We start from the raw sequence: 26619 nt of genomic DNA on the forward strand, positions 1-26619 counted from the left end.
AGATAACTGCAGTAATTTGCTTGTCATTGCAACTCATGAGTAATTGAGTAACTATTTAATTACCTCGAGCTAGAGATAGTTGAGCATGTCACGAGTAATTGAGAATGCATGGCTGGAGCATGCGTTCTACTAGGTTTTTAGCACACGCTGCACGGCTGAAGAGCCCGGGCTGGCTCCTACGAAATTCATGCAGTGCGCAGAGAAAACTCAAATCGAATTAGGCCTGGTGACATGTTAGATCAGATCGGGTCCCCGCGGGTTTTGCACTTGACGGGGACGGGGACAAAATTTGCCCCACTGGGATCACGGGTCGGGAACGGGGGCATGAATTTACCTGCATTTCTTCACGGCCACCTGAGACAGGATGCACAGCTGTCGGCCAGCCCAGCCCACCCCCACCTAACCCTGGCTGCCCGCCTCCTGCCACGCACCACCTACGTCGTCGCCCGCCTCGGCTCCTTGTTCCCACCAGCGGGTCCTAGTCGGGTTTTGAGTCCTCGCTGGATTTAGGGTTGAGGATAATTTTTCACCCATTAAGGGTATCAAACTCGGGTCGGGTTATCTTATTCGGGTTTCAGGTTATGTGTGTTCTTGCTGCACCCAGACCCAACATGTCCCGTTGTCGGGCCTAAATAGAAAGTCAAAACACAAATCTAAAGCAAAAGCAGGGCACCAGGTCACGACTTTCAAAGCACCCACCACGACCAGCCTGTGGTGTCTCTTTTCATCTTTGATTTTTTTCCCCCGCCAAGAAAGCCTGCGAACACAGAACCAGAGAACACCTCCACCGGTGATCCCCTCTATACAAAGTCACAGTGGCGATTGTGCATGCAAGCTACCGCAGTCGCAACTGCAACAGCACCAGAGAACGCCACAATGTCGATGATGGAGAACCAGGGGTGGTCGCGAGCAGCGGATGCGCGCGCCGGGTGGCCATGCTCCACTGCCTGGTGGTCGCGTTGGTCATCACCGTCTTCCTTGCCGGGATCATTGTGCTCGTCTTCTGGCTCGTTGTCTGGTCGAAGCCCATCGAGTATATGTTGGATTGATCTTGGCACCTAACGAGTGGAAACAGAAAGATCGAGAGCAATGGGGGAGTCTGTCCCTTCTACACGTTTTGATCGGAGACGCAACCAATGATTGGTTGTGGTCCCGACCTGTGCAGCGCCATATATATAAGGAAGAGGAGCCAACGTCCGTGAGGAATTAATCTCACGTGGCCCTATCTCTCCCTAACACATCTAAACCACCTAAGATCATCAGGGTGCTGAAAAACAGATCGAAGGTCACCGCCGTGACTTCACCGAGCTGCTTCACCACGCCGGCGCTCACTGCATCAACGTCTTCCCGGACACCGACGACCACAAATACGGCAACATCTTCATCGACTACACGCGTCGGTCACCAACTCATTTATGCCTACACCAACTATATCTCCTCACCGATCACCAAGATAGCTCACCGGTCACTAAGATGGCATCATGCTTCTGCAATAACGGGTGTTTGATATTAGAGCTAGTGAATTAATGAACACCTAAGTCTAACAGTATAGCGTCACGCGCGCCGTGGTGCGCCACTTCAACGTCACGCCGCCGCCCGGCGCCACAGTCATCGTGACGTTCTACCTCACCCTCGCTGCCAACAACCCGAACCGGCGCGTGTCGGTGATCTACGACTGGGTCGAGTTCTACGTGCTCTACGGAGAGGCCGTGCAGCTGGCTGTCGCCAACGCGCCGGCGTTCCGCCAGCCCCACCGCAACGAGACGCTGCTGGACGTGCGCGCCATGGCGCGGTCGGTGCCGATCGCGGAGCAGACCGCGCGGGAGCTGGAGCACGACCTGGCGGCTGGCGAGGTGGCCGTCGACGTCCGGGTGCGCGCGGGGGTCCAGTTCAAGGTCGCCGGCCTCAAGACCAGGCACTGCTCCTTGCAGACGTTCTGCTCGCCGGTGGTCATCAGCCTGTCGCCGTCGTCGGCGCGGTCGTTCTAAGCCGTGCGACGTCGCCATTTTGTGAGGCAACACTAGCTAAGTGCAATTGGATCACTAGCTAAGTGTTGTGTCCTGAACAAGTTTGGCTTGGATCAATGGTTTGTTAGGCTTAGTTTTTTTTAACATCGGGCCTCTTTCCCGTAGTCTTCATTAAAGGCTTTTTAGAGATGCGACGCCGGGGGATCAAACCCTGGCAGGCTCGGCTCACGCTTGGAGTTCACGCTTGGGAGTTTGTTAGGCTTAGTTGTTTGACGTAATACACTTGTTGTGTTGTAAATCAAAAGCTCTGGAAGATGCTGCCTTCGTTCCTTTTTCCTTTTCAAAACGGTGTGCTGAGCTTTTGCCATGTTTGATACATTATCATGGTTGCTGTGAGTGTCATCCCCATTTGGGAGAGTTTCTTGCTCCTCTTGTTCAATGTCTTACTCAACAATTCACACTTTTTGTTTATTTATTCATCTGAATTATATGATCAAATCTGAACTTTTTATTAGTATATTAGAAACTTGGTGCCTTTTGTCACTTTGTTCTAGCCATTGCCCCTGCCCTTGCAGCTATATTTTTCGAGTGTGGCTTTCATGTCCTAATTCCTAAAGTGAAAAATACTCTTTTAACTTTATTGCTTTGTCTCTTTGGAATTGTCAGTGGTAAAGGAGGGGAAAACAGAGGAACCACTTGCTTTTCAGTGGGGGCAAAATCTAGTTGCCTCTTCATCCAGAATGCCCGGTAGCCGTATTTGTCATAGATCATACTGTATATAGCATTTCTTGACTTACATCACCAATTGACTAGTACGATAATCCCCGGTTAAGCTCATTTGTATTTGTTTGTGATGGGTGAAACGATTGACTAGTACCAATTGTTTAGTATGATAACCGCTAAGAGGTCATCTTAAATCTCTCGACACCAGCTCGCTCTCCTACCGAGCTAACTTCACTATTTTGGAGCTTCCCAGCCTATACACCGACCTACCGGTTATCCATCGCCTATCCCGTGGCCAACAACATTCTATCAATTCGTCATTCCTGAAAGGACAATGATATCGTATAGAGTGAGAGTGAATAGATATTTTAACAAAATTTAGCCTCTTTTACTATTTGTCCTAACATTGCAGCGGAAATAAACTAATGGATTTTTCGTAAGTGAAAATCTAAATATGCTAGTCTCAACTAGTGCACAAACACCCTAAAGCAATATAAATCTTACAATCCTAGGATGAGATAAAGATTATTCAAATCAAGCAATATAACTCTAATCTAAAATTTTAAAATTACTGTTCATCAAAAGTTCCGATTTAACTGTTCACAAGATGTTCCGATTATCAAAATTGGAAGTTCCGATCAACTCAAAACAACAGATTTTAGAATCATGAAATTAACTCTATGCACTCCAAACAAGTATACAAGTATGGATATCAAAGTAATACACAAGAGTAAGTAAATATGGAGACAAATAATTTGTTACCGAAATTCGAATATCCACCGATATCCTACGTTTTCGTTGAGAAAGCTCGGTCATACTTGAGCCAGGTATTTTTCAACCATTTTCCTTATTAAATTGCACGCATGCACTCCTCGTCTCCACTATGACCAACTCTTTCTCCACTTCGGAGATGGTGAGTTCCGCAACTACTTTCGGGCTTCCTCACAATCTTCACTTGAGGAGATCACCGGCAATCCACCCATCGAGCCATCTAGGAGACGATGGTTTCCAAGAGTAACAAACTTCTGAACTCGCGCACGATCAACACCGAGTTCTCAAACACACGCAACATAGGCAGCAATCCGTGAGATACTAAAGCACCACATCCTCTCACACCTCTCTCTACTCACTAAGCCACCAAGGCTTGATTTTCACCAAATCTTGTTAGAGATAAAAGGGGTGCACTCAATGTGGAACAACAAATTCAAAACACCTCACAAGAGCAGCACAAAACCCTCTAAGCAACCAGCCCCACGAAATGAGGCCAAGGGGTATAAATACCTCACTCTGAAAAACTAGCTGCTGGGCAGATTCTGTACTGATCGGAACTTCCGATCTCCAGATCAAAACTTCCAATCCCAAGAATCCCAACGGTCGAAAACTAGCCGTTACAGCCTTTTTCAAGCACACATGGGATGTTCCGATATCCACACTAGAACTTTCGATTAGTTCAAAACAACATATTTGAACAATACAGACCAACCTAGATCTAGGAACAAACACACACCGGAACTTCTCATTGCCAAATCAGGAACTTTTGATTAAACCTTTATTCAAACCTGAGAGCCCAACACTTCTGAACATCGGACAATCCGACTCATATTGGAACTTCCGACCAAAATATCATAACTTCCGATTCAAACGATAACTTCCCGAGAGATTGAAATTTTAAGACACCGGATATTCCGACCAAAACATCGGAACTTCCGATTTCAGCATAGCAGACCCTCTGAAAATAGCGATAACTTTTTACTCTGATGTCCGATTTCGATAATTTTAGACTCTATGGAAAGTTTATTCCGATGGCTACATATCCCTACTAAATTTATAATCTCAAACATATTGGATCAAACTAGAAACACTCTGAAATCTGATTCAAACACTTCCACACTTTCGACACCTGACTCCTAAAGTAAACTCTCAACACAAACTCATCTCGCACTAAGCACATGGTTTGAACACTCGACACAACTATCGAGCAACACTTTCGACAGTCCCTCTTAATAGTACAACTATCAATCCTATAACCTGATCTTCCTCCAAACTCCTTGAGACCGGCAAAACTAAAAATATATTCTAGTTATATCTTTGCTTTGAGCAATCCCATGAACTTGACGAACACATCATCCTAGTTTCGACTCTTCTCAGAGCTCTTCAAGACTTGTCATCTACTCTTCACTTAAGTTTGATGACGATGTTCATCCTCGTTTCTCTTTTTTGATCTTATCTTGATCTTTCGAAAGTTTGATAAAGTTCACTTGATTGCTTCTCATGCACCAAGCGTGTAAGATTTCTCTTTTCACACCATCTTCATCCGGTTCACCACAAAGCTATGAACCGCAAGCATAAAGCACATAATTTTTTCACTAAACTTGTCTTTATCTTGCTCTTCCAACTTGGCATATTGAATATCTCAATTCAACTCATAACTTCTTATCGAACCTAACCCCAACTCACTCTCAAGCATAAAGTACATAAGTTAGTCCATAAAACATAATTGATAATATCATATCTTTAGTCACTTAATTTCCACAATTGACTTTGTCTTCATGCTTCTCCTTCTTCTCATGAGCATCACTAAAAGCTCAATGACATCGATATATTTCTTTTGATCTCATAGTATTCCTCAATGAATCCATGCTTTATTACTTATACATCTTTTATGAAATAACTTGCTAACAATTTTCAACACAATTGTTAGTCTATAGGTATTGTTATTAACTTACCCGAGCATCACTTAGAGCTCATTCATCTTGATGTATATTTCTTCTCCATACATCACTTATGTAACAACCCACTAACAATTCTCAACAATATTATTAGTTCATAGATATTATCATTAATTATTAAAATCACACTTAATGCTAGATACACTTTCAGTTCTACCCCACGTCTGCCTCCTCCGTTGGGCTGCCCTCCCCTTTCCTCCTCCGCCAACCTCCCTCTAACGCCGCATGGCAAACCCTTATCGGCAAAGCTTGCAGGCAGAAACTTTGAACTCTAACCTCTTCTTACCGGTGGAATTTAGATATCGTCTGAAATCTCAAGTGATTTCAGGCACTTGAAGAATAGGAAACGTGTAAAAGAACAGTACCAGACACTGGCATTTGCAATGCCATAACTGGGCTAGGAAGTACTGTACTGCTATTGTGTCCTCGCGTGATCGACAGCCAGCATGATCTCCGCGATCTCGCTCGCCAAGACACTAATGGGTTCTCGCGCACGCAGCACTAGAGAATTAACAGAACGAGCCAGACGCTTCCGTCGTGGTGGGGTGTGTGCCAGCACTTCTCCTCCTTTTCAGGATATGATTGCCGTCGGCAGTCAGAGGCCGTGTAAAAATTCCTCCGATTTCTCTAGCTTCCATCATACACCCAGCTTGAAATTTCTCACGACAACTTGTCTGGATGCGGATGCACTAGCATGTTCATGGGCTCATAATGCAGCGAACATACGCAAGCTATGGAGATCATAGGATCTGGACTTTCGGAAAGCAAGTAATATATATATAGAGCGTTGAGATTTTGGGAATTTGGGTGATGGCTATCGACGTTAGCTTTGTTACATACATGACATATATATGTTTTGCGACAGTAGTGGCATACGTGTGGCAACAATTTCTTGAGTCTGAAGTGTTGAAGGGAGCGATGGTACATGTCTCGGATCCATATCCTCAAATTGCTCATCAGGATGAAGCTGAAATCTACGTCCTCTTACTGTTCATGTGGATGAAGTTTTCCCTTTCTTTCTTCTCTCTCTCTTAAAAAAAAGGAAAGGAACTGTGGATCAGATGCCTATGATATATACTAAGAAGGTTGCTATTTTTTGGAATGCTACTTCATTTGAAGTCTCGAATATAAGGCTACTTCATCTTCTCTTCTATCACCGGCCAAAACCTTTAGGCACTTGACAAGTGCATGTTCAATTTCACAAGAAAATAGTCCAGTTGCCATCTAGTAATACGTTGCATGCTGCTAGTTTCATGTACATCCAAGAATTTTATGAAGAAAGAAAGACCGGCTGTTTGCCATCTCTACCACTTGAGTGTAGCCACACAGAGATGATTGCTATTTATCATGTATTACAACAAAAACATAAATATTAGATATGATAATATCAAGCACAAACTTAAGGTACGGAGATATGGATATGCTATGAAAGTATCGCCGAATGAATGAATTGGATGTCGTGGTTTGATTCCAGATAAGATCAAAAAGAAGAAAGAGATTATCTGTTAATTTTTCTCTTAATTTTTTAATTATTTTTATTAGTAAAATCGATAATATATCTATAGCCGGTAGCGAGTGAAAGGCTGGAGGATGAGAATGAATGACAAAAGTGAGTAAATTGTTTGTATTTTAGGAGTTTCTATCAGACAAGATGAGAGTATGTGAAGATGTGTCATAAGAACCCATTCTTTATTTTATATAATAAAGATTTGTTGTAAATAGTTTCTACATTCTCAATTTCGTCTATGTTTCTTCACTTTTAATTTCGTTTATGCTAATGCACTTCCGGATGTGATGGCACCATTGGGCCCGGATCGAAGAACGTGCAACCAGGCCCGTCTGGAATTGGGCCATGATGGGACGGGTACAAGAAGGCCCCACTCTCCCTTCTCGAAAGCTGGAATAGGCTTCTTTACCCTTTCTTCTAGAGTATACCGTACACCACATCTTTAAAAAATACCGTACACCTTGCTCAAAGGAGAGGCGAAGAACACAAAAGCAGAACAGGGCAGGTGGATAAACGCGCGAGTCACGTCGCCAACTTTAGCTCGCCTTGGGCAGGCAGCTGATAGACCGATCGACGTGATTGCACGCACGGCGCCTCACCGTCGCAGGTGGTTCTTCTGTTCGTGGTGCAGACCCGCCGCTGCGCCCCAACCGCCCGGCACGCCGCCGACGTGCACCACTTGTCCTCGAGTGCGGTGCGCTTCGCCGATATGGTAACGGCAACTCATCGACTCTGGGGCCTGGGCTAGTAGCAGAACGTACTATAGTTGGTTGCTTAGACTCTATCTGCCTGCCTTTCAGTCGCACCTGGTCGGGCCGGTGAAATGTCACCTGAGTTAGGGGAAAAGTCGCGGTGGTCGGTTGCTAACTTTTTTAAAAGGGAAAACTGCAAAAATCCCCCCAAAAGTCACTTGGATTTTGACTTTCCCCCCAAAAGTTGTTTTGTTGCAAAAAAAAAAAAAAACTCCCCAAAAGTTTGACTTTGTTGCAAAAAAACCCCTAAAAATTTAAAAAAAATCATAAAAAAATTCTAAACCAAACTAGAGACAATTCTAAGACCTTCTGTGAATTTTTTTTTCAAAAATAATATCATTTGCATCATATTTCATGGAGAGGAAGTTTGGAAAAAAAAAGAAAAATATGCAGCTCATTTATTAACTCATGTTATTTTAACTTTGTCATGTCTATCATTATTTTTCCTACACAAATAATTGTTTAAGTAAACTAATAAAAGTGGTTTCACTAATTTTGGGGGTGTTATGAATTAGTTATGAATTAATCTATCTGCAACACATTTACTCAATCCTGCATGTTACAATAACTATTTCAAGATTTCATGTATTTTTACAAGATAGAGGATCATGTAAGAAGACTAAAAAATTTTGTTTCATGATTTTTGGATTAGTAAATAATTAACTATGCATTTAACTCGAATTAATAAATGAGTTGCACGTTTTTCTTTTTTTTCAAACTTACTCTCCATGAAATATGATGCAAAGGATATTATTTTTGAAAACAAATTTCACAAAAGGTCTTATAATTGTCTCTAGTTTTTTTTAGAATTTTTTGTGATTCTTTTAAATTTGTTTGAATTTTTGAGGGTGTTTTTGCAACAAAATCAAACCTTTGGGGAGGTTTTTGTAACAAAACAACTTTTGGAGGGGAAAGTCAAAATCCATGTGACTTTTGAGGGGTTTTTTGCATTTATCCCTTTTTAAAATGGTATATACCGTACTCACACAAGTAACATACACCTCACTCACATCATAAAAACGCATATATATATATATATATATATATATATATATATATATATATATATATATATATATATATATATATATATACACACACACGTGCTTTTACACACATTAGAGATAGATTGAAAGACGGTAGATCCTTAGCGTATGGAAAATACGAAATAATATTGAACGTTAGTGTATATGTGTATCAACAACCTGTCTAAGATTTAATTTCAAGAGTGAACATAACTTGAATTAAGCATACATGTGTATCCATAATCTATTCGAGTTCTAATTTTAAAAGTGAACACAGCTAAAATTAATTATGCTTGTGTATTTATAATTTATCAGAGATCCACAATCTATTCGAGTTCTAATCTTAAAACTAAACACGACACGTCTAAAATTAAGTATGCGTGTGTATTTATAATCTGTCAAGATATAATCCTAGCAGTGAACGCGTCTAAAATTTAATCTTAAGCTACAGGTGAGCACCTGCGTGTAGTGGGACTCGAAAGCAAGCGAGCTCGATCGCATGGCAACACTTTGCCAATGGAGCTGACGCTCGATCTCACTACACCTTGTACTTAGCACTAAGAGTAACCTGCTTAATGGCGAGCAAAAGAAGTAAGTTAATCGTAGAGCTCAGATTTGCAGTGCTCAATGGATAAAATTTTCCGTCACCCTATCCCATCTTCTTTTTTTCTTTCTTTTTAGGACTCAGACATATATTAACTTAAACATTGGAGAGTACAGGGTCAGGGGTGAACTCCCCTGATTACATGCAGGTAGCAGCATAGCTACTGGTACAGATACGCCAACTATTCGAACAGACTCAAACCAGTGAGCGGAACATAGCAACAAAAAATTAAATAGAAACTCCTAACTGTTTATGACCCGTGTTGGAACCTAAATCCCAAACAAGTAAGGTCTTCTCTAAGAGGGAAAGTCGAAGGCTTTAGGGTGTGACACGCGTTAAAAGGATGAAATAATATTAATTTCTCTGTCACCTCAGTTACAGTATGATCATATTTATAGTCCGTACTTAACTACTCCACGCTAGTATTTACAGTTTCATCCTCTCAACTGCCACATTCCCGGTATATTCAGGGGCATTATGGTACTATCAACTATATCTGCATAATTACAACTATATCCTGAGCGACTATACGGGCTTCGACGTCCACCAGATGCCTTCGGCCAGTCCCAGCACTGCACCGCGGGTCACCCTTCGGTCTCCACCCGAAGGTTCGCCAGGATCTTCGCCTATCCTGACCCCCAGCACCATGGGTCGACCTTCGGCCTCCGGCCGAAGGCACGCTAGAGCCTTCGCCTACACTGGCAGGTGAGGTCGTGGATTGACCTTCGGCCTCCAACCGAAGGCCCGCCAGAGCCTTCGTCTGCACTTCCTGAAATACAACTGCAACATTCATCAGTGCTCATCTACCGGCGGACTTCGATTTACCATCCGAAGGGGTACGAGAGATCATCCCCCAACAACCCATTGAAGCAGCAAAATTCTAATTGAACTATGTCGAGTCGATGATATAGTTGATTTACTGGGATCGAAGCCAATAAAACATGCCGAGAGAGGCCAGCGTCACAAAGGAAGCGAACAACCTAGACAAAGGTGATGGCACTGCTACTGCAACATATGCAACAATTGGTAGTTGGAATTGACAAAGAAATCTTGTGTTCCACCTCAACGCAGTTGCGAAGTCTCGTTGCCGCAATTGGAGGATCCTGAACGATAGTAGTATGCTTTTGGACCCTTGTCACGCCATGAAGATCCATGTTCCCCAAAGGAGCCTAGATCTGGGTTTTAGGAGCACATACGCCTAAATCAGATCCAAGGAGGGATGGACCATGTGTGCTGGCCATAGTAATCTTGGTAACCTTGGTGAAGGAGAAAGACGCCTCCAACTCCTCTATAGGTAGCCGTCGTCGGTGGATGTGCAGGCAAACAGGGAAGGCGGGATGCGATGTGGTGCGCAAGTAGTGGTGGAGGTCGGCGACGGTGAAGGTCGTGGTGTGGTAGAAGGCCATAGCGGCCGTGGCGGTGGTGGGATCGAGAAGGTGGGAGGCACATAATCCCGATCTAGCTTTGGTGGCGATGGTGTCACGATCCTGATCATCGTGCTCATGAACTCAATAACAGCAGGAATTTGAGAAATTAGAAAGAAAGAAAGGGACCGGGGAAGACAGAGTTCATTCCACCATGAGAGGTTTCAGATAAGTTCAAAGCAGTGTTTTCATTCTTCACGCCTCTCACACCCACGCTACACCCTTCTTAACCATCTCCTCATCACCGGCTCGTCACTTGGCCCACACCACAATTGGATAACGCGTGCTGGGCCGCGATACCCGAGTACTCCTCTGTTGGCCCGTCGATAGGTTCCTGCACAGCTCTTCGTTTCCCGCTTGATCTAGTCCAGTCTTTGATCCACCGTTGCCTCCAGTATCGACGGTGACAGATGGGTGATGGAATAGCGAGCTGGCTAGCTAGAAACGACAGCACCTAGTAGAACTCCAAGCTAAACCATTGACTCAGTATGGACGAACGAAAACGCTCGCCATTTTTCTGTTGTGGCTGCAGCCGGTGGCGGAGGTTAGTGGGGTCAAAGTGGGCCATGACCCTATTACTCTTGAAAAATTGTTAAAGAAGCATTTAAGTTTACTACTAAGTGTTGATAAATGGTTAATCCGGTCTCCTAATCTGAGCTCATGCTAGATTGGCCCTTCTTCTTTTTTGTTCATGCTCCGCCACTGGCTGCAGCCCATCCTCCTTTGACATGGCAAATCTTGGGTGGTTGAAGAAAGTTCTTTAATCTTTCAGTTAGCGTGTCGGAAATGACATATTTTCTAAACTGTTTATTCGATTTACAATCCATTTGAAGAATTGTATTACTTACAGTTAATCTAAAACAAAAATCCATACGAACAATATTATAACATTAAAACCGTTAATGACGTATGGATCCCGTATGTCATACTCATAGTTTTAACAAAAAAATTAGTATGGTCGCAAGCCAAACACCACTAAACTAGTCTAAAGGACGTGCAGAAGCCAGCCACGTCGCCGCCGCAAGCCAACTGATATGTCTCCACCTCCCACACGAACCCTCACCGCTCCATCCAATTTAAATAGATTTATAGACACAGAGCAAAAGCATTCATCAACTTTAAGCACTGCAACTGGCCCGGGTAATCCAACAGGGAGCAACGCAGCAGCAGCTGTTGGTAGCATAGCTTTCAGTAATGGCGCAAAGCAAGAGGGACATCAAGCACGGACCAAGGTGACGGGCGATGACGAGATGCTGCGCACGGGATTCCACAAAGGCACCCTGCTGGAGGCCGGCAAGATCGCCGACTCCCAGCCGGTTAACCTCTTCGCGCCCCGTCGCAGCAGCAGCAGATGAGGACGCAGGAAGATGAGCTCTGCTCCGGCGAACGATGATGACTCTGCTCCGGCGAAGGGTCAGGGACGACAGGGGATGATTGAGCCCACCACGGGTGGACGTCGCCTGGGACGCCAGGCTTAAGTTATAATAATCATTTAAGTAGCTAGTACTAGTAATCAAGCCGACATCAATAATTAGGATTATAATGAAGCGGTAGATTGAGATGGTCAGCCCGCCGCCCGCAGTAAGACGGGTTATTTGGTGATTTCTACGAGCTATATGCTTGACTATTCTAATAAAAGGTTTTATATTTGTGTTTTCAAGAGTATCACATAAGGAAAATTGTATTTAGTTGATAATTGAAATAGTTTTCTACAATATATTATTTCATTTTATTGTTTCATAAATAACATATGTAAGAGAATAACTATGTTAAAAAGAGTGCTTAGATGATTTCACCTATACAAAACCTTTTTTTCTCTCTTCATTACTTCTGTGCCCCCATAAAAAAGTGAAAAATGTAAAAACCCCTCCAAAAATCACTTGGATTTTGACTTTCCCCTCAAAAGTTGTTTTGTTGCAAAAAAACCCCAAAGGCTTGGTTTTGTTGCAAAAACACCCTCAAAAATTCTATTTTTTTTAAAAAAATCACAAAAAATTCTAAAAAAAACTAGAGATAATTCTAAGACCTTTTGTGAAATATTTTTTTTTCAAAAATAATATCCTTTGCATCATATTTCATGGAGAGTAAGTTTAAAAAAAAAAGAAAAAACGTGCAGCTCATTTATTAATTCGAGTTAAATGCATAGTTAATTATTTACTAATCCAAAAATCATGAAACAAAATTTTTTAGTCTTCTTACATGATCCTCTATCTTCTAAAAATACATTAAATCTTGAAATAGTTATTGTAACGTGTAGGATTGAGTAAATGTATTGTAGATAGATTAATTCATAACTAATCCATAACACCCAAAATTAGTGAAACCACTTTTATTAGTTTACTTAAATAATTATTTATGTAAGAAAAATAATGGTAGATATGACAAAGTTAAAATAACATGAGTTAATAAATAAGCTGTAAATTTTTCTTTTTTTCCAAACTTCCTCTCCATGAACTACGATGCAAAGGATATTATTTTTGAAAACAAATTTCACAGAAGGTCTTAGAATTGTCTCTAATTTTTTATAGAATTTTTTTGTGATTTTTTTTATTTTTTTGAATTTTTAGGAGGGTTTTTCAACTAAATCAAACTTTTGAGGATTTTTTTTAACAAAACAATTTTAGGAAAAAATCAAAATTCAAGTGACTTTTGGGTTTTACATTTTTTCCCGTAAAAAAATACTAACAATGATGCTCTATTTAATGATAATGAAATTTCTATTAGGAGTAGTCTTAGAAATGGAATTCCAAACTTTCAGTGCTCGCGTCTGCAATCAGATGAGAAAAAACCGGGTCAAATTGTCAACCGTGCCACGCAGGCAACGGAAACAGTACCCAAAACTAGTGAAAGAAAAAAAAAACTCGCAAACGGAAACGAGGCAAGAAGGGAAGGGCGCTCCCCGCGTTGAGCTCCCGGCCCGTTTGCTAAAAACGGTGCGAAACTTTTCGCCGCCTCCGACGATTCTCGCTTCGCCTCGATTTTCCAAGCCCGTTCCCCGAGTTTCGCAATGGTCCGAGGTGCAATGCCGCGGCGCGGAGGAGGGCGCGATCCGGGGCCCGTCTGAGGGCGGCCATTTGGGCGCGAACACGCACGTTCGAGCGGTGGAGGCGAGGGGCGAGGGCGGGATGTCGAGGCTGAACCGGCGCCGCTCGTCGGACCGGCTCGGCGAGCGGGTGGAGTTCAGGTTCTCCAACCTCCGCGCCGTCCAGGTGACTTATCTTCTCTGTTGGAATTTTGTTGTTTTTTTCCTCGTTGCGCATTGTGTTTTCAGCGATTCGTGTGACGGTGTGAGGACGTGCGGTCGGTGGCTCGGTTGCTAGAGTGGCCGCATTAGGGGAATTTTTAGCCGGGAATCGCAATGAGAGATTGGGCGCTTCTAATTCTGGGTTAGGAAACCCTATCTCGTTGATGATTGATTCACCGCGAGGAGGGTGAAAGTAGTGTAGTGTATGTGGGGATTAGTGCTCGTGCGATGGATTCGATTCGTAATGCGTTGAGAAACTTGATTCTAACATGCATTTCTACGGACCATGAAATATCTATGAGTCCTGCGATGGAATTTATTTTCCTCCTTGGCTCGTTTAATGCGATTCAATTGGGTAAGAGAAGGCAATGCTGGTCGTGGAAATCTGAAACAAATTGTAATTTTATTATGAATATATCAGGAGGATGTGTAAATGATCATTCTTCACGACCTCGAGATATTAAATTCACTTTTGATTGTGTAGAACATATGGTGGTGCAATCTCCTTAATCTATGGGGAGGAATGTGCTCCTATGCTGTTCATAATTGTAACGAGTATGAAGTTTTAAGCAGTTTGAAAAGAGGAGTCCTAATGAAAAATTAGCGCGAATTCGAGGGTAGTTTGGAACTTGGATTATATAAGAGGTTCGGTCATTTTTCGCCCAATAGTTGTGCTCATTATACTCGGAATGGCACGGCGGCACACATCATAGCACACAAAGGAAAGACTACCTATGTCCTATGCAATTATTTGTTCTGTGACAGTGTAAAAGTACTACCATTTATGATTGTGAATTTAGTGCATGTTTCCCGCAAAATTGTTTCTTGGTGCATTCTAGTGGTAATGTGGTGATGTCCAGAATGACTCAAGTTGTTTTATGTGATTTTTGCCTGCTCAGCAGGTCCCAGTGAGACGAGTTTGTTGATGTTATTTCTAACTGATTCTTGCTCAACAGGTGCCAGTAGTATCAGACAGGCTGTTAATTTCGATAATCTCAGTGGACATTGGCAAAACGATTGCCAAGTCCAGTAAAGCTGCTGCTCGAAATGGAATCTGTCAATGGCCCGACTCCATCCTGGAATCAATATGGTTTTCTCAAGATGAAGCGTCAAAAGAATTTGCAGATTGTCAATGCAGGATTGTTGTTTCCATGGTATGGTGCTGTTGCTAGTACACATGTGCTTCTCTATTAGTTGTCTACGGGATTTCCGTCTATGTATTCTACTGTTGTGTTACTTGCAAAACATTCTCCTGTTACAGGGATCAACAAAAACTGGTATTCTCGGGGAAGTTTTCCTAAATCTGACTAACTATCTGAGTTCAGTAGACTCAACCGCAATCTCGTTGCCATTGAAGAAATGTAATTCTGGAACAGTTTTACAGGTAGGATTCGGTTAGCTGCGCTTGTTTTTTCTAGAAAATTTCTGAAAGCTCATTGTTTTCATATGATTCACTTGTTTCACCATTCTTTTAATATGTATTGTTATGCTTCAACCTGAAACGTTGAGTTACCTTGCTATCTTTATGGGTTGAAGTCAGCTACTATTTATAGTTCTCTGAAGCACTTTGCAGTTCTTTTGATCTGGCATCAACGTTAGTTAGCTGTTGCATGTTCATCAGTGGGTGAATTTCTTGGGCCATTGCCTGCATTTTGTTTATAGCTGCAGTGGTGCTTTATGAATGATATATCTATAGCTTCTGGTTTGCCACTCTCTGCATGTAACCTAGTGTTAGTAGCAGTGCGCACGTTTGTACAACTGAGATATCGTTCATATTCTATTTGATTTGACCATTTAAACCTTGCAAAAGAGCTCATAAATCAACTTTTTGTCCATTTTTTTTGTCCCTGTTGTGTCTGAGAATTTTTTTTTTGTCCCTGTGAGGATTGCAAATGTGTCCGTGAAGTTTGCAGATAGTTTACATTTTTCTATCCAGTGAACAAAAATACTGAATATTTTGGGTTTTGAGATGTTCATGTGGCAGCTGAGTAGTTTAGACCATTTGTGCGAGATGTCACAACTTTGAATCTGCTTGGGGTGGGTTGGGTCTTGTTAGGAATAACAACTTGTATTCATGGAGGCCATAGGCAGTATATATACATGTACATAGGAGCATTATGCAAAAAACTCCTTATAACACGAGGATATTACACAGACTCAATTTATATCTCTAACAGGTTTAAATGCTTTTCTAGAGGGAGCTAGTTCAGGTGCTCTAGTTCAAGAAACTCTTAATAGAAAAATTGTAGCTATTTCCCTATAAATCACTTATGACAATGTCCACTGTTTCTTATGGTGCAGCTTAAGATCCAGTGTCTTGGCACAAAGTTTAAATCAAGGTAATTGGTAATTCCTGTTGTTGCTTAGGTCCTAGGTGACCACCTATTTTGGTAGCTTTTTAACTGTTACAACTTTTTCTTGGCTGCTCATAGGACTTCTTTTTAACTTTTTTCATATTGGCACTATACAGTGGTATGAAACAGTTGAATGAACTATCTCCTCATTTTGATGGCCATAGTCCAACCAATGATGATATGGACAACAAATCAGAAGGTTCTGATAGTATGTTCAGCAGGAGTGCTCGTTCTTCATCAGGAAGTGGTGTTCGTCAAGATGAAGTTAGCAATAGTGTATGATGCTCAAAACTTGTTATGAACACATTTCTTTTTCTTAGTATGATTTTTTTACATGATTTACATGAGTTGGTCCGGTATATGATTGGTGCTGCAATAGTTCAACAGATTGAATGCTTCCCAGTTATATTTTATTCCTGATTGAACAGTTCTACTGATGAGCAGCATGTTTTGTCTGAAATAGGTGGCAGTTTTGTTACGTTAGCAGAAAACAAGAGCCTGTATTGTTGTAGCTAGTCTGTTGTTCTTTTTGCTTTATCTGCCACCTAACTTGATTTTTTTACAAAAAAAAACTATCCGCAGGCCACTGATGACCAAAGTGCAAAGAGATAGCCTAGTTACAAATTCCATCCATAATTTTTCCACTTTCAAATTATACTTCATTAAACTCTTGTTGATGGCTTGGCTTTGCCAGTTATCTTGTTCTTGGATTACTTTTCAATGTCTGCAGTCATTTGAAACTTAACCTTTTCACTTGGATTGATACATATGCTTTATCTGGAATTGCTGAGGACTATGTTTAGATCCAGTCAAGAGTTTTGAATCAGTTGTGCAGCATTGTCAACCTTTGCAAGCAGCCTTTTGTTTAAAAGCCAGGACTGGCCCCAAAAACTGCAGGGCTTCGTTCCCCGGTCCTCACTGAAATTTCACTTTCTTTGTGTATCTTTGAAGTTATATACTGGAAACAATTCTAAAGAGCTTGGCGTATAGGTTGATTGCATAGGAGTGGTTAGGAGGTGGGTGAACGGACAGGTTGAAGTCCTGAAGACTGGGCTTCGGAAAACTGCAACCCAACCCGTTCCCAGTGGTTTTCCCAAACCCTGCTTGCAAGGATTTTCCTTATAATCTCATGGTATATGTGAATTTATCTTGTATGAGAACTCTGGCTCAATGAACATATATGAATAAATGTCTGAAAATGGATAACAGCAAACAAAGGAAATAACATCCCTTTTCACATGTTGTCTATTATTAACTATTAAGAGCACTATGTGTAAATACAGATTGCATAACAAATTTCAGGATGCAAGCTTCTCAGCATCAGGGCCTTGTCAAAATTTTAATTCTGGAGATAGTACCACAGATAGAACAAACTTGTCCCCTAGGGACGATTCCGATGGAGGATTGCACATGGAGAGGCAAGATTCTGCTGGTCCTTGTATCAACAATTTTAGTGCAGGTCGTGGTGATCCGGTTTGTAGATCTAATGATTCATCTTTCAGTTCTCGAACTCCAGGTCAAAACATGCTGCAGGAGAGTAATGCTCAGTCATCCTTAAGTGGTCTTGCTCATTTATCATCAGGGGCATCTGGTTCATCCAAAGATCTCCTTGATGCTGCTGAAGAAACAATTGAGGAACTCCTTGGCGAGGCACAAATGTGGGAGAGGCATTCTCGCCAGTTGAAAAATGATCTAGAGACATTGCAGAAGGAATGTGATGAGAAATCCAAAAAACAGTCTGTGCTACTACTGGAACTTTCTGCTTCACAGGCTGAACGGGATTCATTAAGACAAGAAACTGAAGAATTGAAATCGTCTCTGGAAGTGGTAACTGCACGGCAAACTGCTGCAGGAATTGCCAAGTCTGGCGATGCGATAGACGTCCAGCATGAACTAAAAGATGAGGTGCAGTTTCTGCAAGAATCAAATGAAAACTTAACAACACAACTGAAGAAGACCCAAGATGCAAATATAGAGCTTGTTTCTATTCTTCAAGAATTGGAAGAAACAATAGAAGCACAGAGAGCAGAAATCTCCAATTTTTCTAACATGAGCAATGTGATTGACCATGAGATACCTAAAAATGCATTGTCAGTTCAAGAAAATGCAGAGTGGGAAAGAAAGCTGTCACTGAAAGAAGATGAAATTGTAGTGTTGAGGGAGAAATTGGATCGTGTACTCAAGGTAGAAAATGCAGGTGGTGCTGATTCTGATTCTATATATCTTGAACTGGAAAAGGAGAATGACTTTCTGCAGGTCAAAATACAAGAGCTTGAGAAGGATTGTTCCGAATTAACTGAGGAAAATCTGGAGCTTATATACAAGTTGAAAGAAGTAAGTGGGGTGGAAGGGCAGAATTCCTGCGTTTCTGATAGTCAGGAAATGTTCAGTATGGGTGATCTTTCTGGGACATCAACATCTAGAGTAAAACACCTAGAAAGAAAATGTGCTGACCTTGAGCAGAAGATGCTGAATTTTAGGTCGGAATCCAGAGAACTAGAAGAGAAGCTCCAGAAAAGCCAAGCAGAGCTAAAAGAGAGAACTCTTGAATTATCTGAGTTAAGAGAGAACCTTAGCAGTTTCCGAGCCACGGAGCTGGAGGGAGGGGAAATCGGTACTGCAAGAGGTTATCAGTTGAGAAGTGAAGAACTTGGTGATACTGAATCTGAGCTGGATTTGCTAAAGGGTAGAATTCAGCTCAAAGAAAAAGAGATTGAAAACTTGCAGCATTCTAAACTAGAAATGGAAACCTTCATAGATTTCCATGTTTCTACCAATAAGGTTCTCGAGCGGAAGATATGTGAGCTTGAAAGCTGCAAAGGGGAATTAGAGTTGCATATATCAAAGCTGGAAAATGAAAAAATAGAATTGTCAGAGTCCATTTCTGGACTGGAGGCTCAGCTGACTAATCTGACAAGGAAAAATGAGTCATGTATACTGCAAATGGATTATTCTAGGGTACTTATCACAGATCTCAAGGATAAAGTAGAACAGCAGGAAGCAGAGATGGAAGCTCAAAAACTGGAACTGAAGCAAAAACAGCTAGAATTTCAAAGAAATTTTTCAAAAGTACAGGAGGATTCAGAGGCTCTAAGAAGGCTGAATGCTAAACTGCAGTCTACAGTTGATAGTCTTGTTGAAGAGTGCAGTTCTCTTCAAACACTGACGGCTGATCTAAAGAAGCAGAAGTTGGAATTGCATAGCTGTGCTACACAACTAGAGCAGGAACTGGAGTACTCAAAAAGAAAGACCACAGATTTTTGCAGATCTGTGGAGTTCCTAGAGGCAAAACTTTCTTCAATTCAGAAAGACATATCTTCAAAAGAGCAATCTTTTCTCTTGGAACTGGAGAATATATTCCAGGAGCACAAGGAGCAAGAAGAAAGGATAAGTCGTGCACATTTCCTTTTAAACAAGATTGAGAAAGAAAAGATTATCGAGGTAGATAATCTTGAGAGGGAGGTCATGAGCCTTACTGCACAGTTGTCTTCAACACACGAGGGGCAAGAATGTGCCACATTGGATTCCCTTCGTGAGGCCTCCATCCAGCGAGCAGACAAGGCAAAACTTGAGGCTAATCTTCATGGTGTCAATGAACAGTTGAGACATTACGAGTCTCAGTTGGAAGATATCCGTAAGGAGTCTAAAAGCAAGATTAAATCCCTGGTTAATTCGCTTAATGCATCGAAACAGAACGAAGAAAGGCTGAAAACAGATGTTGAGGATATGAGAAGGTTGCTGGAAGCTGCTAAATCCAATGAAGAAAAATTTAGAAAAACTTCAGGTGAACTGGAACTGAAGTTTAAATCCAGTGATTATGAGAAACAGCAAATAATGGAAGAAATTTCTGGACTAAAAATTCAAGTTCAGAAAATAGCAGGCCTCCAAGATGAACTTTTGAAACTGCAAGCTTCCCTTGATGAGGCAAAGTTTGAAAAGGGAAAATTAGAAGAGCTACTTCGGTTGTTGTCTGAAGAATGTGAAGAACTAAAGGTGCAAAAGGCCACGTTAACAGACAAAATCTCGCACATGCATGATACTTTGAACGACACCTATGAAGAAAAACGAAGTAAAACAACCATGCAAGCAAAGGATGAGAACAATATAAAACAGGTGAGCTGTTTACAATTCTTATTCAATAGTGAAAAGCCTCTAATTCTTTCATGTACTTTGTTCAGTATGGAACTTTTGTGTACGTGCATGGTGAAACATGTGGAACTTGTCTTATGGTGAATTAAGTTTAAATGTGAAACGTGAAAACCAATTTGACTACTTTCTCTCGACTATTTCCTTACTTTTTTAGGGGAACAATGATCTAGCTACTGACAACGGAGGTTGTTCTCCAGTTAATGAGGAACCAGACCTCCAAACAAAGATCCAATCACTGGAAAGTAGACTTGCCGAGGCTCTGGAGGAAAATAGCATGTATAGGACACAGCTGAAGAGGTAACACAATCATCACGTCCCTTGTCCCTCTCCCAACTTTATACCAGCAAAATACACTCCCACGAGATTTAATGTTCTATATATGCACATCAAAGTCTTGATATAGCTCCTACGTTCACAGAGCTAAACCCCACCTGGGTCACCCTGTTAAACATTGAAAAGGAGAAACGTTATTCTCCGTAAAAAGTCTGGTGTCATACTAATTGCTAACAAAAGAGTAAAGACTATTATAGAATATAGAGCCTGTACAATATATTTTCTTTTCTTGAGTCAGTGTAGACTATCAAACACTATTAGCAATCCATATATAAATCTTTGGCTAGAACAACAAATCAGTATTGTCAAACAAGATTAACCAATTACTGAAAAGTAACAACTTCATGAGAAACTGAAGCATCATCCTTCTGAAACACAATATTTAATCTGTGGATCCATTTCTTTTTAGAAAACACAGGAGACAGAAATTTTGGTTACAACATGCCTCAGCTGAGACCGTGCTAGACAATTCAGACACCTAACAGAAATAAACTCTGTTTTTCTGTTTTTTAAATAAAATAAAATATATCACTGTAGGGGCTTCCCCTACAGTGTTTCCCTCAAAAAAAGAAAGAAAGAAACTTTAGGTCAAAAACAACTTAACAACCAAGAAATAAACTATGAATGACTATGGAAATAGAATAAGCATTTACAAACTTGTTACCTATAATTTGGTCAAAATATGCGCGCAATATACTTTTATTTACAGTCTCCATGTTGCTTTGCGAGCAAACAGGATAAGACATAGCTATATTACAGTTTGCTGACTATCTAGAATAATCCAAATCTCTATTAGATACTTGGACTGGTGCTTCACTTGGCTATCCATCATGTCCTGTTAAAGTGTTAAGCCTGTATTTTTGTCCCTGAATAACATGACGTAATTTTCATGTCATGACTGTTGAAGTATAAGTAAATTGCCCACTTTTCCCTCATCAACTTAGGATTTTAGGTGAGTTTGTCGACACATGCAACTCAATATGTTATTAATGCCAGAGGTCTCGAGTTCGAGTCTTGGTAGGTGCAATTAAATTACAGCTCAATAATAACAATTGTTTTTTTGTTTCTGAACAAAACATGCAAAAATGTTTTCATGACCTGACTGCAGCCTACCTTCCACATATTCTTCCTTTTTACCCTGTACAGTCCAATGCCAGAGGGGCAATCTGGCAGCACAGATGGCAAGGAGAATAATGATGACAAGCTAGCACAACTGGAGTCAGAGCTAAAAGATATGCAGGACCGGTTACTCAACATGAGCATGCAGTATGCGGAAGTGGAAGCTCAACGGGAAGAGTTAGTGATGGAGCTCAAAAACGTAAATGCAAAGAAGGGACGGTGGTTCTAGCAATTAGTGACGGGGCTAAAAGGCTACTGGGTGCCATAGTCATGAGGCCCACAGGCCACAGCACAGGTGCCTACTCCATGTCTTCTCCTGCTTCTTTGAATTCCAATAGCATTTGGTTACTTCATGAATAAGTATGTAGCGCCAATGCGCCATTTTTTTAATTGCTTGGTTCAACGGAAGCCACTTTTTATTAAAAAAACTTGCAATTTTCATTAGTTTATTGGGTTAAATGGAAGGTCATGTGACAATGAAATTCTGTTACAAAATACAAGACCCTCATTTCAGATGTCAACCAGCAGAATGAAACCATAAAATTTGTGCCAGAGAACCCTCTTTCTGCTCTGGGAACCATTGCAAACTCTTCTGCTTTTTCCCCCTAAAATTAGTAGGAGCTGCTATTATCAATGAATTGGAAGACCATTGGCCATACAAAACAACAAACTAAAAGAAAAGCAAAGAGAAACACAACTACGGCCGGACCAACACCCTGGGCCAGTAAGTATCTTCTCCATCTAACGGCATGCTCATGATTGTCAGGAAATGCGATGTCAAAAATGTCGGAGGTTTCTAGATCTTCGAGAGCGCCATCGTGAAAACCGAGCAATCGCAGAACCGGATGACGCACTGCGATGTGCAGAACTGGATGATGTGCCCCATAGACAAATCGAACAGTGATTACCCAGCAACTGGGAGGCCCCGGCTACATATTGGAAGGTAAAAGAGAACTCGTTTGAGCCGATTACTAGCATGTAATTCTACGGGTTAGATTGACAAAAGAACACACGGGTCAACATGCCATTTACAACAACTCAAATGTAACTGTTGATAAAAGTAGCTCCTTCTGTGAACTATATCTGAAAAAGGTTCGATAGATGGTATATAGTTCATCCCTCTGAAGAACATTTTTGTAGGGGACTGCTCTTTCTAGTATATGTAACAGGCTTACACGGGAACTTAAATTACGGCCTTAAGGGCACGTGCTCTTTTGCACTTGTCCGTTAGATCTGCATTAAGATTCGTGCACTCTGCAGACTTACATAGCTCGGGCGAATGTCAAGGAATCCGCAAACCAAATGCCCAGCTTGGACGGACGGCCACTTGATGTCTTGGCAGTCCGCCAGTCCGCGTTTTTTTACTTCTCTGGAGACCTGTTTGCAGTCCGCGTTGCATATGGGCATTGAACGGCAAAAGGAGACCATATATCTTGATCTACCACACGACTTTGACATTCGTCAACAGTTGAGCTACCTAAAAAGTTCAAACTCTTGTTTGATAGACACAGGTATTTTTAAAAAAGCTGAAACTGAGGCGCTCGTCTACGAGAATTAAAAAGGCAAATAGGATACTCTACTATATTTAGAGATGTAATTAAGTATGTACCTAATGAGTGGTTCTTCGTTATCACTTAGTTCATTTTTTTCCTTGATTAGGCGGGAGTAAATTTTTAGTTTATTTTTCTTAAGTTTTGGATCAATTCAATGACTAAAAAAAATACAAAACTTACATCCCTAACTATACCTATCAATGTATATCAGCTTTGCATCCGTGCAAGTGACAAATGGGCATGCGCATCCTATTACTGGCCTTTCTCGTCAAACGGTAAATTTAATGCAGGCAACCGCCTAACCCCTCCTCTCTAACACGGCTCACCGGATTATTAACAATCTGGTACGGAATGTCACCTCATTAACTTCCTCTAACACTTTAGGGTGTGTTTGATTCATTGTACAAGGAAGAAGGATCATCCCATACAGATAAATAGTACTCATCCAGATGTTTGTTTAGTAGACTTAGGGTGGATGTAGTCATCCAACTGCATCGAATATTTCTCTAGATTTGAGATCGTCCGGTCCAAAAAAACAATTGGAGGAGGTTGTCCGCTCGTCCGTGACTCCTTAACCCCCCTACTATTAGACTCCTTAACCCCCGTATTATTAGGAGTGGATGACTAATTGTATTGGATGAACAGTACCCATCCGCTTCCAAAATTTCTCTCCCCTCTTTCTCTATTCGGACAGTGGAGTTGACGTGCTTAAAAAAAATAACTTTTTTATAGGTTCTATAATTCTCCAAAGACAACAGTGGGGTTGACGTGCTCAATTTTAAAAGGATTTACCTCAATATCCCTTATATATTTCGAAATAAAAATCTCCAAAGAGGGCTATTCCTAAAAATTCTAGCAATTTTTAAGGCCTCAAAGAAATTTCCAAAAATCAGGGAAAATTCATTAATATTACTCTTATGTGGTGTAATAATTTTTAAAATTATTTCCAACCCTATGTTATTTGATGAAAAAATGAGTTCATTTGCAATGTTTTATTTATATGTATTTTTATCATTTTATATGATATTATCTTTTTAATTCAATTTGAATCAAACATGCACAAATTCATCCAAACACTTATGGAATGCATATAAATATGAAAAATATGCACAAATTGAGGTGTTCAAAAAAAATGATCACAATCAATTTAACTCATACAATACATCCAACCAAACAAAAATGGGCTCATCTCATCCCAGAAACCATGAATATCCATATCTCATTCTAATCCGGAGGTGCAGGGTGAGGGCTGGCAATGATTCCCCAGCTCTCTTTTGCCACCAGGGAGGAGACCTCTTTCTCAATTTCTGGCCTTGCTGTCTAACTGCCGGATAATATGATTATGTAGACAAATTTGTATGATTTGATACACTTGGGAATAAAAGTTAGCTGTACTCATAATTTGTCCAACGAAGTTGGTTGTTGGTTATATTCCCCAATAATATGATCAGCTACTATACAATTAGCAAATACTAAAAGATTTGCATCTGATTTTGCCTCTTTTGGACCTACCATGCTGAAATGAGCTACCAAACTAAGTAGGTAACAAGACAATTTTTTATATATTTTAAAGAAAAAGGATGCCCATTTGATAAGTGATAACCATTTCTTGAACCAAAAAAAACATTCATCTCACTCCAGAACCTTGATTATGCACAACTCATGACAAATTTGTTGTTGGAAATTGGCAAATAATCACTTCAGCTAGCCCTCTACTCTCACACCTAAATTTACCCGGTTAAGTTAGCTGCACATGCACCAGGAACCCGTACGCATCATCATCACACCTTCACCCTCCGTCTCCGCCGGTACTCGCCGGCGCGCGCCGCGCCGCCGCCTCTTCTCTCTGTTCATCTCTTATCGCTTCGATCATCGCGACCACGCGCTCCAGGACGACCTCCTGGTCGTCGTCGCCGCTGCCAACGGCCACGGCCGCGTCCCTAGTCGCACGGTCGGCGGTGCAGTAGCAGACCACGGCGCACCGGCACACGGGGCAGGAGTTGCGCACGTCGAGCCACCGGTCGATGCAGGGCGCGTGGTAGAGGTGGCCGCACGCGGGGACGACCCTGACGGCGTCGCCGTCGCCGAAGGGCTCGAGGCAGACGGGGCAGTCCTCGGGCACCTGCCCCTTCTTGCCGGCGCTGGCGACGGCGTAGGGCACCGCGGGCGGCAGCGCCGCGGCGGCGGGGCGGAGGAAGAGGGACGCGCCCGGGACGAGCTCGCGCATGACTTGACGGCGCGCGCCCGCGATGGCGCGCTGGCGGGCGCAGCGGCAGTAGGTGCAGAGCAGGATGAAGCAGAGCACGATGGAGACGAACACCACGGCCGTGGCCGCGCCCGAGGACATGTTGAACTGCGTGCGGCCTCCGGACGCCGGGCCGACCGCCGGCACGGCCCGCGTCTCGTCGCCCGTGGTCAGGCGCCTACACGCGGCGCGCGCCGTGGCCATGCCCGCCTCTGTGCGTGCGCGAGGCGCGCTGCAGTGTTCTACCTACTCGAGCGTGGGAAGTGTAGCCGTGTAGGGGAGGAATAGTTTTACCCGTATTATTTATGGGTGGCATGTGTTGTAGCTGAATGCACGTTTGGCTCATGGAGTGCTACTGTGCCAGAGAGGTTAACAATGAATAATGATGCATTTTAATTCACACAAATAATCTGGTTTCGAAGTGGCTAATCATGTTATAAAGTGATAAACAAATGTGACATATGAATATGCACATGCTAATCCCATATGAATATGCATATTCTAAAGCATATTTCATAACTATTTACTGATAAAAAATAATCTACCACTAGCAGCAGCCTATAAAATATAATAAACTAGCGAGGAGGCCCGCGCAAATTGCGTGGCTAGATAAGATTTTTCTCTTAGAATATATCAATCTGACTGGGAGTATTATGGAGACATTTAAAGGAAGCAAGAATCTCACAGAGCTGAACTTGCTAGGTAATTCCTCTTCAACCGCTAATTCCTCATGTGGATGCTGCGTATCATTGTTTTGCAGGTTCGCCTGCAAATACATGTAATTATGTTATTGTTTTTGAAGTGACCATTGTTGTGGTGCAAGCACTACATATAGTACTGGTACGAACTTCATGTAACACTTAACAACAGTATGAACCAACGTTGATAAAG

The 26619-nt window shown here is 41.9% G+C and overlaps 3 protein-coding genes across 3 annotated transcripts; 2 read left to right on the forward strand and 1 right to left on the reverse strand.

Moving 5' to 3' along the window:
• Window positions 1-935: 935 nt before the first annotated feature.
• On the forward strand, window positions 936-1988 carry LOC133907554 (uncharacterized). Its single transcript, XM_062349616.1, has 2 exons — window positions 936-1039; window positions 1553-1988. The coding sequence occupies exons 1-2, from the start codon at window positions 936-938 to the stop codon at window positions 1986-1988; spliced, it is 540 nt and encodes a 179-aa protein (XP_062205600.1).
• An 11861-nt stretch (window positions 1989-13849) lies between these two features.
• Window positions 13850-23095, forward strand: LOC133906984 (uncharacterized). Its single transcript, XM_062348950.1, has 9 exons — window positions 13850-13940; window positions 14932-15129; window positions 15237-15359; window positions 16277-16314; window positions 16446-16605; window positions 17632-20442; window positions 20633-20775; window positions 21958-22225; window positions 22697-23095. The coding sequence occupies exons 1-8, from the start codon at window positions 13857-13859 to the stop codon at window positions 22157-22159; spliced, it is 3759 nt and encodes a 1252-aa protein (XP_062204934.1). The 5' UTR covers window positions 13850-13856; the 3' UTR covers window positions 22160-22225; window positions 22697-23095.
• Window positions 23096-25026: 1931 nt separating this feature from the next.
• LOC133907667 (RING-H2 finger protein ATL39-like) lies at window positions 25027-25991 on the reverse strand. The gene has a single exon (XM_062349734.1). It carries the CDS (start codon window positions 25930-25932, stop codon window positions 25273-25275), a length of 660 nt encoding a protein of 219 aa, XP_062205718.1. The 5' UTR covers window positions 25933-25991; the 3' UTR covers window positions 25027-25272.
• Window positions 25992-26619: the final 628 nt, after the last annotated feature.

The sequence above is a fragment of the Phragmites australis genome, chromosome 24, assembly GCF_958298935.1.
Source record: "Phragmites australis chromosome 24, lpPhrAust1.1, whole genome shotgun sequence".
In the NCBI taxonomy this organism is placed as follows: Eukaryota; Viridiplantae; Streptophyta; class Magnoliopsida; order Poales; family Poaceae; genus Phragmites; species Phragmites australis.